General features: G+C 50.6%; 7 protein-coding genes across 7 annotated transcripts; 3 read left to right on the top strand and 4 right to left on the bottom strand.

The window, feature by feature from the left end:
- Positions 1-349: 349 nt before the first annotated feature.
- On the bottom strand, positions 350-2,197 carry atfA (bZIP transcription factor atfA; the record flags this gene model as incomplete). The annotated part of the gene is made up of 4 exons (XM_056714764.1): positions 350-653; positions 711-1,272; positions 1,308-1,748; positions 2,113-2,197. The coding sequence occupies 4 exons, from the start codon at positions 2,195-2,197 to the stop codon at positions 350-352; spliced, it is 1,392 nt and encodes a 463-aa protein (XP_056562386.1).
- A 2,062-nt stretch (positions 2,198-4,259) lies between these two features.
- N7489_009013 (hydroxyisourate hydrolase) lies at positions 4,260-4,802 on the bottom strand (the record flags this gene model as incomplete). The annotated part of the gene is made up of 1 exon (XM_056714763.1): positions 4,260-4,802. One exon carries the CDS (start codon positions 4,800-4,802, stop codon positions 4,260-4,262), a length of 543 nt encoding a protein of 180 aa, XP_056562385.1.
- A 499-nt stretch (positions 4,803-5,301) lies between these two features.
- N7489_009012 (ArsA family ATPase) lies at positions 5,302-6,392 on the top strand (the record flags this gene model as incomplete). Its single annotated transcript, XM_056714762.1, has 2 exons — positions 5,302-5,691; positions 5,760-6,392. 2 exons carry the CDS (start codon positions 5,302-5,304, stop codon positions 6,390-6,392), a joined length of 1,023 nt encoding a protein of 340 aa, XP_056562384.1.
- Positions 6,393-7,705: 1,313 nt separating this feature from the next.
- Positions 7,706-8,227, top strand: N7489_009011 (uncharacterized protein; the record flags this gene model as incomplete). Its single annotated transcript, XM_056714761.1, has 3 exons — positions 7,706-7,822; positions 7,888-7,929; positions 8,021-8,227. 3 exons carry the CDS (start codon positions 7,706-7,708, stop codon positions 8,225-8,227), a joined length of 366 nt encoding a protein of 121 aa, XP_056562383.1.
- A 1,171-nt stretch (positions 8,228-9,398) lies between these two features.
- Positions 9,399-10,826, bottom strand: N7489_009010 (eukaryotic translation initiation factor 3 subunit E; the record flags this gene model as incomplete). The annotated part of the gene is made up of 2 exons (XM_056714760.1): positions 9,399-9,612; positions 9,682-10,826. 2 exons carry the CDS (start codon positions 10,824-10,826, stop codon positions 9,399-9,401), a joined length of 1,359 nt encoding a protein of 452 aa, XP_056562382.1.
- A 261-nt stretch (positions 10,827-11,087) lies between these two features.
- On the top strand, positions 11,088-11,925 carry N7489_009009 (mitochondrial 54S ribosomal protein mL49; the record flags this gene model as incomplete). The annotated part of the gene is made up of 3 exons (XM_056714759.1): positions 11,088-11,241; positions 11,430-11,812; positions 11,875-11,925. 3 exons carry the CDS (start codon positions 11,088-11,090, stop codon positions 11,923-11,925), a joined length of 588 nt encoding a protein of 195 aa, XP_056562381.1.
- A 1,029-nt stretch (positions 11,926-12,954) lies between these two features.
- N7489_009008 (putative ARID/BRIGHT domain protein (SWI1)) lies at positions 12,955-15,772 on the bottom strand (the record flags this gene model as incomplete). Its single annotated transcript, XM_056714758.1, has 2 exons — positions 12,955-14,591; positions 14,680-15,772. 2 exons carry the CDS (start codon positions 15,770-15,772, stop codon positions 12,955-12,957), a joined length of 2,730 nt encoding a protein of 909 aa, XP_056562380.1.
- Positions 15,773-16,110: the final 338 nt, after the last annotated feature.

Genomic DNA, 16,110 nt, shown 5'->3' with positions numbered 1-16,110 from the left:
AAAAGGGTTAAAAAAATACAACAAGGGAAAGGGGGGAACGTCATAAAGCAGAACATCAACCTCGAAGTAGCCATAAGTAGAAAGAAGAAAGCATCTCGTACGCCGAATTGACACACCCTCAAAAAAGGGTCACTCCAGACCACCAGGTTAGTCCGTCCATTTTTGAGTCGTGAGGATCATTAACACCTGCCCATGCCAAAACAGTCGGTGGAGCCTTAGCCGAAAGAGACCGCGAGGAAAAACAAACTCCCAGGAAGAGATCAACCGCTAGGTCTAAGCAGTGAACTGTATTTCCTACATGCGGCGAAAAGCAAGATAGGTATCTTGAGATGAGAAAAAGCAAGTTTTCTCACCGGCGTATGCCCTGTGTAGGGATGCCACCGGGTTGCATGCCCATGTTGGGCGGCATATTATACCCGTGGTGATCGTATCCGGCTGACATGCCGTTCATCATAAGGGGGCCGAGCCCCTGGGCCTGAGAGACCGGACAATCTTTGTGTGCAAGCAAGAGAGTCTTGAGGTTGACAATCTCTTCACGCAGCTGAGTCACTGTCGCAGTAAGGGCGTCATTCTCTTGGGTGAAGATCTCAACCTTGTTCTGAAGGTTAGCCAGCCACTGCTTCTTCCGTTGACGACATTTCAAAGCCGCGACACTGGAGTGTAAATGTTAGCATCCCAAGCTCCTGAATACAGAAAGGGGTCATTCATACCGATTCCGCTCCAGGAAATTGCGTCTTTTCTCCTCATCAGTCATCTTCTTGGTATCCATGGGGAATTGTTTCATATCATCGTCCTCCTCCTCTTCATCATCCATATCCGAAGGCATCTCCGTGTTGGCTTTCGACCTTTTGTTGGACCCCTTCGGGGCGTCCTCGGCCTTGCGGCGGTTACTGGCAGCAGGGGCCTTGGTGTTCTTTTTGCCCTTACCCTTAGCGGGTTTCGCGGGTTCGTGGTCGGATGCATCCTCAACACTGGTGCCATTGGTGTTCTGGGAGACACGTCGGGCAGCTGCAGCGCGTGTATCATTTTGCATTGGGGCATGGTTCATTGGTGCATTGTTTGCCTGGCCACCCTTCGCCAGCATGAACAGTCCATTCGCCGCGTCAGCTGCATCATGCTGAGTGAACTCAGCGGGTCGAGCTTGTTTTACATCCATGTTGGCAGCAGCCTGTTCCTGCTCGTTAGGGTTGGAGGTAGGAGCATTCGAGTTGTTCTTCTTTGCTGTAAGTGCAGTGCGATGGAAATCAATAGTGGAGGGGTGGCGCCGCCGTTCTGAAGTTGTTGTAAGAGAGCTTGTGAGTTGGGACTGGGGGCCGGGAACATAGAGCCTCCACCGCCAGGTGTCAGTCCCGTGCGAAGGGAGGACTCGTTCGGGGTAGGGAAGCCGCGACCGATGCTGTCGAAGTAGTCATTGGGCCCGGTGGGCCCTGGGAGCATAGCCGGACTAAGAGGTCCCGAACGCAGGGAGTTGTTCCAATTGTAACCGCCAGAAGAACTGGTTCCAGGCAAGGCCGGTGAGGTGAGGGAAGCGACAGAGGGAAGAAGTGATTTGCCTGGTGTCTCGGCCGGATTGCCTCCGAACGATTGCTCAAATGGATTGGGCTCTAGCGAGAAGGGATTGTGCATGGAATTGAAGTAGTCCGGAGTATCAGACGCAGTAGGCGCACCCGGTCGTGGAGGCGGCGCCAACGAGGTCTGAGTCTCTACGTTGGGTTTCGGGTCGTTCTGGGAAGCCGCGGCCTGCGAGTCTGGCAGGAGAGTTCAAGTTAGCAACGCGCCAAGAATTAATGCGATCGCAAATAGGTACCACTGCGGTTTTGGGATCGAGTTGGGGGGCTTCATTGTGCATGGAAGATGCATGTGTTGGTGGGGAGGAAATCAATGACGCCAGTGGGTGAAGTCATCGCGACGGCAAAGCACTAGGGGAATTTAAGGATCGGGGAACAGTGGCGTATTACCCAACCAAAAAGGGGACTTTTTTCTTTTCTGGAAGTATAATGCAGGACACAAAATGAGGGAAGAAGATTCATAATGGGAATATCACAGAATTGTAAAGCAAAAAGTACTAGAAAAATGCGCCAAAAAAAAATGTAGGGAAAGCGTGACACGAACCTTCTTTTTCTGCCTTCTTCGAGTCCATGGGGGAAGACATGTTTGATCGAAGAGTCGATACGGCTGGGGCGACCGCAGCAGACATCACCTGGTGTAGTCGAATATGGATATAAAATGTGCAAAGCCAAACAAACAATGGCTTCACGAGGAGTAAGAGTGAGTGAGAGAGGAAGAGAGTGACGTAGGGGGAAGAGGGATATGATGAAATTTAGGGAATTTGGGATTTTGGCAGATGAAGAAAAAAAACACAATTACCGTCAGGTACAGTAATTTTAACAAAATTGGGTCACAGATTATGGGTGTATACAACATAACGTGACTGTAACTGTCCTTTCACCGAATCAGGTTCGGTCTAGGGTTTCCAGTGGGGACATTTGTACAATATTCGGACACTGCTATTGGTGCATACATATGTACATGTATTCTTCCATCCTCTATTTATCCGTACATATCTACGTTGTACTTATTCTATCTGAATGAGATACTACCTCCTTCTCAGATATTATACAAGATAAAAGACCCTTACCTAGGACCTTCACTATAAGGTGGAGAATTGAATAGGTCAATCTTGATTTGTCAGTTTGGAGAGCGGTCAACCTGGTCCAATAGTGATTCGCTGGCTGAAAAAGGACATAAAATGTTCAATAACTATAGGTGTAAGGACAAGAGCACAAAAGAGTCGATGTTTGCATCTTTGATACGGGGGGTTCCAAGGTTGGTCATCCATCCAGGTATTATATTCATTATGTCACGGTGACGACAGAAATCTCTCCCGCTGTGGGTCATATGGCCCTTTTGACCAATAAAACAACAGAGTTTCCCAGTGCCAAGGCGAGGGATTTCACCTAACCCGAAGAATGCGGTGAAAATGATGACGCAATCGATGGCACGCGAGGGTCTATCTTGCCACTGGAATTCAAGATATCTTGATCTTCAGATATGTAGAGAACACATGTGTATGCCGAATGGGAGACAGGGAAAGACTCTATGTGTTGTATCTGACCGAGTCTGTTATGTGTAAATTTGTACGACCGTTACCTCTCGGCCAGGGTAGTAATTATTAATCAGCGACAGTGTACTACTCCGTATCCATGGAACGGATGGGCTCGGACGCGTATGCATACGGAGTAATCCGTATATGTTGTACAACAATACAAGCTCGAGATCGCGTCCGGCACTTCGTATTTAAGTACGATGTAGGTAGGTACTCGGTATTACCCCTGATCTTAATGCGAAAGGCCAACTGCCATGTGGAAGGAGATCTTTATACTCCGTAGACTAGCAGGGAGTAATAATTTGGTATTGATCAACTACTACTAGTACTAGTGTCTCGAGAACGTGCAGTCCATCTTATACATCGTACAACGTCAATGCGACAATAACAAGGAGTGTTCTAGCCAAAAGTACGGTTTGGGGACAGGGCCGTTGTGGAGAGCTACTTCCCCACAATCTTGGTATCCTTTAACCTTGATTGTATGTGCATCAACTGTCAATTGTTAAGCATTAAGCACCGCGAAAACTCAAATGTCTTTCGAGAGAACGAATTCGTATCGAATAGTACAAAGTATTGTATCTAGATATCCCCGGCATTAGGTGAGACATTCGACTAGATTAACTCTATCTATAACTATCGGCAGTTGATAAAAGTAACTTGCACAGTAAAGATACTGTTGCTTCACAGGCAAAACAGGTTCAGGAGCTGTCAACTCGAGCTCTTAAGGGCATAACCATACATGCCTGCAATATCAAAGTTAATGAAGACTTACTCCGCGGTGTAATTGATGGAAGATAGAAAGAGCAAGGTTTGACAAGATCTCCAGTGTATCCACAGTTACCTACAGTAGTTGAAGTAGTCTGCGCGCTGCTTCTCTTTCCAAGAACAAGTGAGCTGTAGATACTAATCAGTAGAAGGCTGCTATCCTCATCGGGCCAGGTAGGCAGGCCCATACCCGCCTACATACATCTAGAGACGCAAAGATTTTAGACGACTGAGCAATGAAACCATAGCCAAGATTCATGCTTAAGACATAGCACCTTTCTAATAGAGATAGTCCATTGACAACTATCCATCAAGCCCTAGCAAGATTGAAATATTTACAATACCCAGCTGCTGATCCTCAAAAAGAATCCCTTATACCGCCAGAGCTTCACGAACCACGGTAAGTCGAATAGTTCCAAGGACCCAGGAGAACAGGAACATGATAGTGGCGCCAACCCTCCTGGCCCTCGCGGCCACGTCCCTTGACGGTGAACTTAACCTCAACCTCTGGCCAGAAGCTCTCAATACCCTGGGCCTCGTACCAGGGGCCGACGTCAAAGCGCACAGACCAGTTGGTCTTACTGTCTGCAGCAGGAAGAGCAGCCAAGATAGCAGGGACCGATGACGAGCCTGTGTCGACTGGTGTCCAGTTGGCGACGCGGCCGTCGGCGTTCGTGGTTGCGCGGAACGTGATACCGCTGAGAACGGTTGGCGTGTTGGAGAGGAGGGTCAGGGTCACTGGTAGATTGGCTGCGGGTGTCCCTGATAAGGTGTTGAGGCAATGGCAGGTGACGGGATCGCGGGCTGCCATGGTTGGTTTCTTGATTGGGTCTGAGTCTTTGGTGTGTGGGGCAGGGGAGATTTGTTGCTGATAAAGTGCGAGGCGGTCGTTGGTGCGACCAGGTTGTTTATTATGTTGAAGGGAGTCCATTCATTCAAAGGGAAATATAGAAGATAGGGAAAGAAGAAAAAAAGGGGGAGAAAAGAAGAATATGCCGGGAGGAGAGCTCTATAACTATTGTTATCCAAGGTTCATCGGAGGATACCGATGGCTGCGGAGAGTGCCATGCAGCTGTCAATTGGGATCCATCTTGCACATGAATGTTGTATAGCTTCTCCGATTCTTCTTTTCGTGATTATCTGTGGTAAATAGAATTATCTATGTCAACTTCACTCTGATTGTTCTGTTCGAGAGAGAGCTCTAAATGCCATAGAACCCTTTGCAGTTAGTAGAAGAATTGGGGTAATTATGGCCCTAGGTATATTGCAACGCTAATTGGGTGTTATAATCATAAAAAAAAGGAATCAGAGAAAAAGTTGCAAGGGGATGTCGTGAAAGTCTTGTCTTCCGGAAAGTTCGATGTTGCGGGGCAAGTGAACTCCCCAACTTCGCAACATTTACGGAGTACAACTTCAACAAATCACACACAATGTCCTCCGCCGTGGTACATGGCGACGATCTCGACATGGAGCCTACGCTCCAGTCAGTCCTCAACCAAAACACTCTCCGTTGGATCTTCGTCGGAGGAAAAGGAGGTGTGGGTAAGACCACCACCTCCTGCTCGCTGGCCATCCAGTTGGCCAAAGTCCGCAAATCCGTCCTGCTTATTTCAACCGATCCCGCACACAACCTGAGCGACGCTTTCGGTCAGAAGTTCGGAAAGGAGGCCCGCTTGATCGATGGCTACTCGAACCTGAGCGCGATGGAGATCGACCCCAATGGGAGCATCCAGGATCTGCTCGCTACCGGAGATGGTCAGGGCGAAGATCCCATGGCAGGATTGGGCATGGGAAACATGATGCAGGATCTTGCGTTCAGCGTAAGTGCTTATGCCGCTGTGGCGGCCCATATACTCTACGTGTCAATCTAACTCTTGGTGATACCCAGATTCCCGGTGTTGACGAAGCTATGTCTTTCGCCGAAGTCCTGAAGCAGGTCAAGTCCCTCTCCTACGAAGTCATCGTGTTCGATACCGCGCCGACCGGCCACACCCTTCGATTCCTCCAATTCCCCACCGTGCTCGAGAAGGCCCTAGCCAAGCTCTCCCAGCTCTCCACCCAGTTCGGTCCGATGCTCAACTCGATTCTGGGCGCTCGTGGCGGTCTACCCGGCGGTCAGAATATGGATGAGTTGCTGCAGAAGATGGAGTCGTTGCGAGAGACGATTAGCGAGGTCAACACGCAATTCAAGAACCCAGACATGACCACCTTTGTGTGTGTATGCATTGCAGAGTTCTTGTCGCTCTACGAGACGGAACGTATGATCCAGGAATTGACCAGCTACAACATCGACACCCACTCGATCGTTGTCAACCAGCTTCTGTTCCCCAAAGAAGGAAGCGACTGCGAACAGTGCACTGCCCGGAGAAAGATGCAGAAGAAGTACCTTGATCAGATCGAGGAGCTCTATGAGGATTTCAATGTGGTCCGCATGCCAATGCTTGTTGAGGAAGTGCGCGGGAAGGAGAAGTTGGAGAAGTTCAGTGAGATGTTGGTGACCCCATATGTGCCTCCGCAGTAAAGGCGATGTCGATGCGAGATATTTTGTTTTCGCTCATGTCGGACGAATTATGAAAAGACTAGAGAATATTACATGAAGCCTTAGCCTTGTGGACTAAGATTGGTTTGAACCCCGTGTAGAGCATACAGGCTAACGGTATTCCAATTTATCACACCCTGACTAACCTCTGTGATGAACCTCTTGATCACATCTCGGTCGATCGGAGATACAACGCACACTAATCCTTGGCCAAAAATGATATTGGACCCGACTAATATATCTCCTTGGAGGAGGGGCTCCAATCATTCCCGCACATAAATCGTCTCCATCTGGTATGTGTCTCGACCAGATATACAATATGATCTTGGCAAATTCAGAATTCAAGCCCTTAGAGCGAGACCATGCCCTAAAAGCGAGAGCTGCAGATGCCCTCGCTGCAGCTCAGTGGCCCCCGCAATCCCAAGGCCACAATCCGTGGTGCCACGACACCACCGCATCAAGAGCCAATTTGGCGCTGCATAGGTTTGGGAATCTGCGGTGAGAGAAACGGCGACGTCAGAACTCATTTCCTTCCGCTTCCAAATATTCCTACAGGTGCACTGTCCACTCTTTTCTAGGAGAAATCCATGCGCCCTGGGATTGATTCGAGGCCGATGCTTCTCCATGCAAGCCTCACTTCGGGCCCTCGGTAGTAGGGAATGGTAAAGTGGGCAGACTAGGATCCCGTTTCATTTCGGCGGTCAGGAGCTCCAAGTTGATATACATCAAAGGAAAAAAGAAGGGTTGAATCTCGTTGGCTGATAAAGTGAGGCGGCTGGTTCTCTTGTCCTCCGGCCCCCGAACGTTCCGACATGAACTCTCCTCTCGAAGGCGAGGGCACAGGATCTGGGCCGTTTCTGGTGGTTTCCCGCTGCTTTCCCTTTCTTCATGCTGTCTCCGTGGAGACTCCCTCGAGAGTTCCCGCATTCGTGGGTAGCCGGTTGGTCTCATTTGCCTGTGTGCAGTCGACCTTGTGGATCGTGCTGTGGAAGGGGGATGAGCGGTCCCCTCTGCCGTTGACCTGTTGTGAGACCATATTCTCCGAAGGATCGGGACTGGAGATTAGTGCATTCCCGATAGAGATTTGTCTTATTCGTCTCCGTCTCTGGTGGGATTTTTTATTTGATGAACCGGAGTACCAACCAACCTATTTATACCCATGTCTCGTCCTTCGGAGTTGTGCCAAAAGTCCCACAAAGAGCTTCCAGGCACGGACCGTTTGTGTCGGTGTCGACTGACATCAGACCCTAGCTCTTCCTTCGCCTCGCCTCGACGCCTCACCTCTTAGGCTTACGATGTCCCCCATCCAGCAATACTGGCTTCCCGGCTACGGGCTGTCCCGACATGTTGTCCTAGGCCATATCCAGTACTTCCTTGGACCAAGTGCAACAGTTAGACCGTACAGCTACCAAGTATGTCTTGCAATTGCTTCCAATATGCCCTTTATATAACCCATGCTAACCAGATATAATTGTAGGGACGCGAAGGGTACCTCATCAACGGCGTGCCACTCACGCGGGTTTGTTCCCCCGTCTTTATTTAAACATGAATTGAAGCCGGAGAAAGAGAAAGAGAACCGAACGTTACACATCACTAACTGCTCCGAACAGGAACAAATTGATGATCTCGCGGTAATGTCCCGAGAGTACGAGAAGCAGGAAGCTACTCGCATGGCCCACAACAGCAGCGGCGCCTCAACTTCTAGCTCCAGCAGCGACAATTCGGTAGCCCAGTCTGAGCCGTACATCAATGAAATCATCCCAATCAGTCAACCCGGAGGGCGCAGGCGTGAACCAGACTCACGAGGCGGTCGTTGAGGCCAATTTGTTTCTTTGCTTCTATCCATTGGACTCGGTGCTTCGTTTCCAGCCCTTGGATTCATTCTGGGATTCCGTCGGCGACCAACCTTGCGAGGAAGGACTTTCCTGTTTAGGCGACTGATACTGCTCTCTTTGGCCGTTTTTCTTGATACTCGTTCTTCGTGCCCCGGAGTATCTCGTGGATTGCAGAGACATTGGCCACATGGATATCCAAGCCTGACTCCGTTGCCAAGGTGGAATCCATGGATTACAAAAGCCCACCGGACGAACTAGGGGAAAGGAAAGAACACCGTCCTGGGATGGAAGTGGCTCTCGTGGGCGATAGCGGTAGCCCTGGTCTGAGCTGATAGGAACATGTGCCTTTTGTCTCATTCTGATATACCCTTCTCTCTTATTTCTCGTGGTGTTGAATGCCTGTTAGTGTGTTATAACGCCAAATCTGATTTCGTTATAGAATCTTGGTTTAGAACTGCTGGCCCACATCAAATTATAAGCTGGAATGATCTTTTGAGACTTCGGAGGAAATAAGGCGAGGGGCGGAACAACGGAGAGGTTATGCGGGCTGGGCGAGGCGGTCTTATGCTACTACGCCAAACGGAATCAATATGTCCAAGCTGATTATGATAGTTACGAGATACCACTTATAACCGGGTATAATCCTAGCTTAAGAACAAGGATAGGTTGGAATATGGGTTATTGTCAAAAGAGACATCATCTTTCACTCATCTCTATAGACCATTCGTAACAGCATAGATAAATCAGACCCTAAGATCAAAGAGTCTACTACATCATATCTCCATCTCTCATCTTTTTCCCCCTTCCAAAGATCAGGGGCGCCATGATTCTCTGGCTGCTTTTGGGGACCCCCTCCAAACCTCCATCAGAAATGGCCAATACATAAAGAGGTCAAGCAAAATATCCGACACGGGAAGTGAAAATATGGGGAGAGAGTGTGCATAAGAACTGCAAGACTAAAGAGGTAAAGAAATAAGTGTGGACCCCCCGAAAAAAAAACGCCAGCCGGATGCCACTCTGCATGGAGTCCCCAAACAACCGTGTTGTGACATACACGGGGAGATCACTAAAAAAATGGGGGGTAGGCAGAAACAAGTTGGAAATCACATAACAGAGAAAAGTTCAGTTTTCAACATCAAGGTCATGGTGTTTTTTATTTTGCAACAGCCGAGCTCAAGACCTGTGTGCGGAAGAAGGTACCCTTGGTCTTCTCGATGACTTGCTGGTAAACCGACTGAGGGGGGTGGTTCATGATAACAGTGCCCTCCTTGTAATCGATCTTGGCGTCAACCCGGGTGTCGCGAATAAGGTTGACAATCCACTTCTCACCCTCATCCTGGTTCAGACCGAGGCGAGCGGAAAGGTCCCTAGTAAAGAAAAAGAGCACTCGTCAGTCCTTTATCCATGCCAATTTCCAAATATAAACAAAAACTTACTTGATATCAATACGCTGGTGGATCTTGCAGTAGCTCTCGGAGATGAGATGACGGGCAGCGTCGACGAAAGCGTCGGCGGCCGACACAAGGAAGAAGTCGCTGCGCAGCACATCCTCTGCCTCGCCGAGCTTCTTCTGTGCTTCCTCGAAATCGAAATCGACGTAAAGGGCCTTGACGAAGTCGGTGACGGGGTCGGTGTACTCGTAGTCCTCCTGGCGCACAACGCGGATGAGATCCTTCAATTGCTTCTGGTAGACACCGGAGTGCTTGTGGGGACGGCTGCGGTTGGTGATGACAGCGGCGGCGAGGTAACGCAAAACCCAAGGGCAGCTGGTCTGGATGGTGTTGATGTAGGCGGGGGAGAAGAAGAGGTCGGTGAGGACGTCGCGGGCGGGGTCGTGGTTGAAGAAGGGGAACAGCGACCAGTGAATGAGCCAAGAGCGGTTGGTGAGCTGACCCATGGGGTTGTTGAACAGACGAGTCTCAATTGAGTCCTTGACCTTCTGAACCTCCTCCATCGCACCCTCCCAGTTGGTGGTCAAGATCTCTGATGCGAGCTTACCCCATGTGGCGGCGGCAACCTTGTCGTTGTCAGTGGACAGAACACGGAACTGGTAAAGCAGTTCAGCGGCATTCCCGTAGCTGCCGCAGCTGTACTGGAACCGTCCGTAGTCGTGGAGAGAGTTGACCATCTCGTTGGTGACGCCGTGCTGCTCCTCGAGGAACCGCAAGTTGGCGGCCTTGTCGCTCCGCAGGTTGCCCACAACCTCCTCATCCTGCAGCAATTCGGTAATCTTCTCACTCTGCTCCTGGTAGTGCTGTAGCTTGGCCAGAACCTCCTCGCGCTTCTTCACAAACTCATCGGGAATGGTGTCGGAATTGTTGATCTCCTGCCACAAGTTGGCGACGTAGTCGGTCATGTTGGTGTGCTTCAGGAGCTCGTACTTCGCCCGGGTGATTTCCTTGTCCTCCTCATCGCCAGTAGCGCTGAATTCGAGCAGGGGGAAGACCAAGTGACGGTCGAGGTAGGGGATGAGTCGGGGCAGCAAATCATGCTGGGATGCGATATCCTCGGCGGTCTTGGGCGTGTGAGCAGCAGCGCCGCTGAGCAAAGTCTCAGCGGTAGGGGGGGCGTTGTCTGCCATATTGGATCTCAAAAGATGGCAGGAGGGGGTTAAAGGTCTAGAGGGGGATAACAAAGGCCAACCGCGATCAATGGAGAATTTGCAGATTGTGCGGGCGTCGGTGGCCCTAAACCCTTTTTGGAAGTGGGTGTTGAAAAAGCGGTGGCAGAAAATCTGAGCAGAGGAGCATCAGATGTCGCTCTCTGATCTCACCAGTCTTTGCCTTGATATCCTCATTTTCTCCAACCAGGTCCTTTCTTTTGGTCCTCTAGAACGTGAGAAATGCCGTCTCTTCTACACTCGGGCCCGTCCTCTGCCATGCGAAAGCAGGCAACGGCCATTCCTCTTCGCGTCAACTCTACACAGTCCGTGGCTTCCGTTCAGAGATGTAGTTCATTTTCCACATTATGTCCTCAGGCAACATTGCAAGCTTCACGTAAGTTACCTATTGTTCAATTCTATATTGATCTCCTGATCTCTTGTGAACTACAAGAGCGAAGCCGGACCCTCGGGTCTTGCACTATCTTGTAACCAACGGACAAGAAAGAGAAAGGAAAAACATGCATCTATGCCGCGTTGGTTTCGTTTCGGAGCAAAGAGCGCATAGCTAACCCTATATCTCAGATCGTCCTCAATTCTCTCATCCTACTCTCCCTACCCGCCAAAGCCGTACCTTCCTCGCTCATCTCGGTCGTCAAGCGCAAGCCCTGAAACAACAATCTACCCCATCGGCAACCCCATCTCCAGCCAAATCAGACAAGAAACCCAGTCCCACCCTGCAGCTCACCAACCTCCCCTATTTCGTCCGTCGCACTGCCTCCAACCAATTGCCTGTCTACGTCGTCACAAAGGCCGGCGGTACCAAGCAACTCACTAAGCTCCAGAAGACCGAAGGCGATCTGGACGCGCTCCGCAACGACCTCGCTTCTGCCCTGGGAGTTGTTGATGGCAACAAGCCTAACCCTGACGTTACTCTTAACCGACTCACTGGCCACATCATTGTCAAGGTATGCTGTCTTCTACAATGCAATTGATTATCACGCAACGGAAATTGATATTTTTGATACAGGGCTGGCGCAAACCCGAGATTGTGAACTTCCTCCAGGAGCGGAGATTCTAATTGTTTTCTTCTCTAATACCTCAATCTTATCCCACACGCCTGCGATTGAAGAGCTCATTTGAACCATTCCAATGACCCGAAGATCCCACCCCAAAAAGCATCATCATACCCCTATTGCGAGGGGTATGCTAGAACATACTTATCGGAGAGAGCAAAAATCACATCACGTCGAAAACAAGGGAGAAAGAAAGAAACAAACGCTCACGGTGGTCCCTGATGTGGATGGGTCATATCTATTTCCTTGATCTCTCTCTCCTCTTCTCTCGGTGCATACCTTAATCTCGTTGCGGGTTGTTTTTCTTCCCCCTTCTTTCCTTTTTCTTTGGTGTTTGTGTCTTATCTTTCCGGTCGTGTCTTCTGGCGTCCACCTGCTTTTTGCGTTCTTGTTTCCTTGCTTCTCTCTCTACCTGTAACACTTCCAATCTGTACATTTTCGACGACTCGATGGGTGCTAGTGCTTTGATATTGAATGACCACATGGCATTTTCATTCAGGAAAGCATTCAGGAAACTTGTAGATGCGCAGTATATATGCTCCTGTCTGTTGGAAAGTGTAGGCCACTGGCAGACCTGTTTCAAGACCTCTAGATTCCAATCACTTCGCCAAGCGGACGGAGCTGAGAGGCCTTTCTTGCCCTCTTGTATTTCTGTTAGATGCTTGGGTGTGGCCGAGTCCAAGTCCTAATCTGTGGTAAGCCATTAATTTGATATTTACGACTCTAAATGGACGCAAAGGGAAAATGGTCATGATGCAAGTATCTCTCGATTTGCGTCGAGGGTATTTTGAGCATTGTACACCTAAACAGAACAGAACGCTATCTCACGAGAACAAAAAGTAAAATCCCCATCACCCACCAGCGCCCAAAAGTTAAGAATAGAAAGACTAACAGTCGAACATGAGTACAAATGACATGAGAGAAAATCAAGTTTGTCGTATATGCTAAGTGGAAGAGGATCCGATTCCCCCGAGGCGGGACAGGTACGAAACCAACTTGTCACCAGCGCAACTGGAGGTTCATGCAGACATCATTTACTCCGCCAACCGAGCATATGTGAGGAGCTGGCGAACAACACCACCGTCGATGTTGGGGAGGAGCAGTGCACCTAGCAGGCTTTCTTTTCTGGGAAGGATTCCGGACGGGATGCTGAGAGGGGAGGTGTTGTCGACTTGCTTTGATTTTTCGGCGAGTCGGCGTAGAATCCCTAGTCCTCGGTTGACAATCGAACTGAAGGCATACGCATCGGCTTCGGCCTGACTTCTTTGTCGCATATTGATCTGCGGGATGCGTTCTGTGCACAGTGCGCATGAAAGTCGCAGGAGATGGACGGCGAATCCGTCGACTGACTCGAGCCATGCTTTGGCAAGAGGGCCATCGGCGAATGTGGTGAGAACATCAGCTGACAAAAGACCTTGCATCAAGAACACTTTGCGTGCATCCACGACGGCCATGGGCTTTTTGTCGGGGACACAGGAGATGGCAAGGCCAAACGCGCGTGTTAATAACTCCGGTTGCGGTGGTGCAGACCCATCGCCAGAGAATATGGCTTTGAAGTAGGTTCGGTTCGGGTCATCTCTAGCCAGCATTTTGGCAAGCCCATCAACAGCAGCTGGGGTGTATCGATCAATCGAAGAGTTAAATGCAGTGAACATCACTTTGCCGGAGGGTGATGTGGGTTCACGTTCGGGCGAGAATGCCAAAAGGAAAATCAACAGATTCAGCGCCTCGTCCTTGCCGGGAATTTGAACAACATGCGCCAAGTTACTCAGCAAGATCACAGCATCCTTCATGAAGTCTAACGTGTTGTGGCTTGTCCGCAAGAACATCTTGCGAGTGCCCATGTAACGAAAGACGGCGGAAAACAGCTGAGCGACAGGAGGGATACCAAGAGGTAGGAAGTTCGTCTCGCTGAACGAGAAATTGCGCAGGATGGTGGTAATACAGATGAGTCGATCGACGGCCCGGTCTAGTTCGTACTCGATACTTCCAAATTCGGGAACGTCTGCAAGCGATGTGTTTTCAGACTGGCAGTCCCGTGTGACTTCATCATAGGAACGTAGGACCATAGTATCCGACTCTTCCGCAGTGTGTTGTGCTAGAAGATCGGCCTGATCTTCAGCACAGTCGATCAGGCTCTCTACCAAGTCATCACAGTTCTCCAATGATATCTGAACGGATGGTTCACCAGAAAGTGTGGTGAGTGTATCCAAGGCAACCCGAATCTCGGCATAGATGCCGGACTTGAGCGCCATTGTCAGCGCGTGAATATCAACAACTCCTAGTTCTGCAAAGCCTGGCACGTCTGGCTTTAGCCTCGAGATATCATCGCCAATCTGGTACATCTCATCAACGGCGATAGGCCCGTGAAAACGACTTCCTGTCAGAACCATAGGTTTGAAAGTTTCCTCAATGGGTCGTTTTACTAGTTGTTCTTGCTTTTGTTCTTGTTGTACTGGCTGCTGTGGGCCCGGAACAGGCGTGACGCCCTTTGCAGATTGCGGGGACGGAGCTGCGAACTGTCCGGTAGTGGGCTCAGTAGGTGGGACCGGTGGTTGCGACGCCCTCGAGATGCTTGGCCGATGCCCGGCCTGAGCTGGCCTGCTTTGGCTTCGTGCGTGTGTCGGCGTGGCGAATCCATTCACTGGGTTCCCTGGGGCATTATTATGAACTGGCATGTTATTCTGGGGGGGACTGCGCCATTCCCTGAGCTTGCTCAAATCCTGGATTAGGCTTCACTGAAGGAGACTGGAATTGACCAGGCGGCCGCGGCATCCCGCCTTGTTGCTGCTGTTGATGTTGCTGCTGCTGCATCTGATCCGCCATTTGTTTTTGCTGTGAGCTGATGAAAGCTTGTTCGTAAGGAGCCAGGTTCCTGGAGTGCTGAGCTTGAATCTCCTGGGCAGCCATGGGGTATTGCATCTGGGGGAATTGCAGCTGATGTGCAACTGCTGGCCACATATTCGTCGCTGTGACCTTTTTTGATCCTCCCATCTTCATCACCGTGGCGTAGAGCTGAACAAGGTGGATCGGACGACCACAGACAATAGGATTCTGGTCCAAGGGAAGATTCTGGCTTGTCATGAATTTGTGCAATGAGCGCAAGAATGCTTCTGGGTTATTGGGTTTCGGCATGTTCGACTGCACGTTCGGTGGCATTTGTCTCATGCCTCCCATGGGTTGAGGATTGCCCATGGGGTTCATGCCTCCTGGAACCGGGCGACCAGGCATTGCAGAATTGGGATTCATCCGTGTCTGTTGCATGGCAGCCAGCCGCTGTTGTTGATTCGCTAAAGCTTGATGGTAGCCCTGTTGCATGCCACTAAACTGCGGCGCCTGCATCGAGGGCTGAGGGGCTCCGGAAGTCATTCCACCAAACTGCTGCGCCTGCATGAAGTTGGCGTTCTGGGGCGTATTCACGCGACTGCCATCCGACTGTGATGGAGACATATGGGGTCCAGGGTGGGGGCCAGCGGGCGAGAAGGGGCTCGGAGACGCCGTACCCATGCGAGCGCTTTGTTGATCAAATTCCTGCATGATGGGCGACTGCGTCACATTCGGAGACGCTCCTTGCTGGAGATGCTGGTACGGCGTCGGGTGTTGCGGGAATTGCGGAGTGCCATTGGCCGGTCCTTGATAACCCGGAAATGGCTGGTGGGGGGTCTGGGATCGCGACCCCGTAACGCCGCCGGGTGCTGGCCTTGGCGACATGGGCATGCCATCTTCTGGCCGGGCTCGCTTGGATGGAATCACTTGGTTTGGATTGTGGAAGCCTGGCGAAGCGTTCCGCGGCACCCCATTATTGAACATGCGCTGAAATTGAGATGGATCCTGGGGGGGTGGGGGAGCCATGAAGGAAAGCAGTAGAGGGATCTATGGTGGATGGATGGAAGACGCCATTATCCTGGCCAGGAATATTCGAGGCGTCGGCAAGCCAGGCATTCATGTCGAGCGGTTTTGCCAACCCATCTACCTAGGACGGAGTCAGCACGCGAACATTGGCTCATGCGCCATTACAATGTGCAAAACAGGCCATATAGGAATCAAGGAAGTATAGGATATAGTCCAATGATGGACGATCAGGTGGACGCGTCGGAGGCGAGTTGTTTGGAGTCGCGCCCAGACCCGGTCGCGACACGGATCAAAGAGAAGGTGGGGAGGGAAGGCACAAGGGGAATATTGGGAGATAA

This window comes from Penicillium chrysogenum (genome assembly GCF_028827035.1).
Source record: "Penicillium chrysogenum strain IBT 35668 chromosome Unknown utg000005l_segment0_segment0, whole genome shotgun sequence".
Taxonomy (NCBI): Eukaryota; Fungi; Ascomycota; class Eurotiomycetes; order Eurotiales; family Aspergillaceae; genus Penicillium; species Penicillium chrysogenum.
This window is presented reverse-complemented; position numbering and strand designations above follow the sequence as displayed.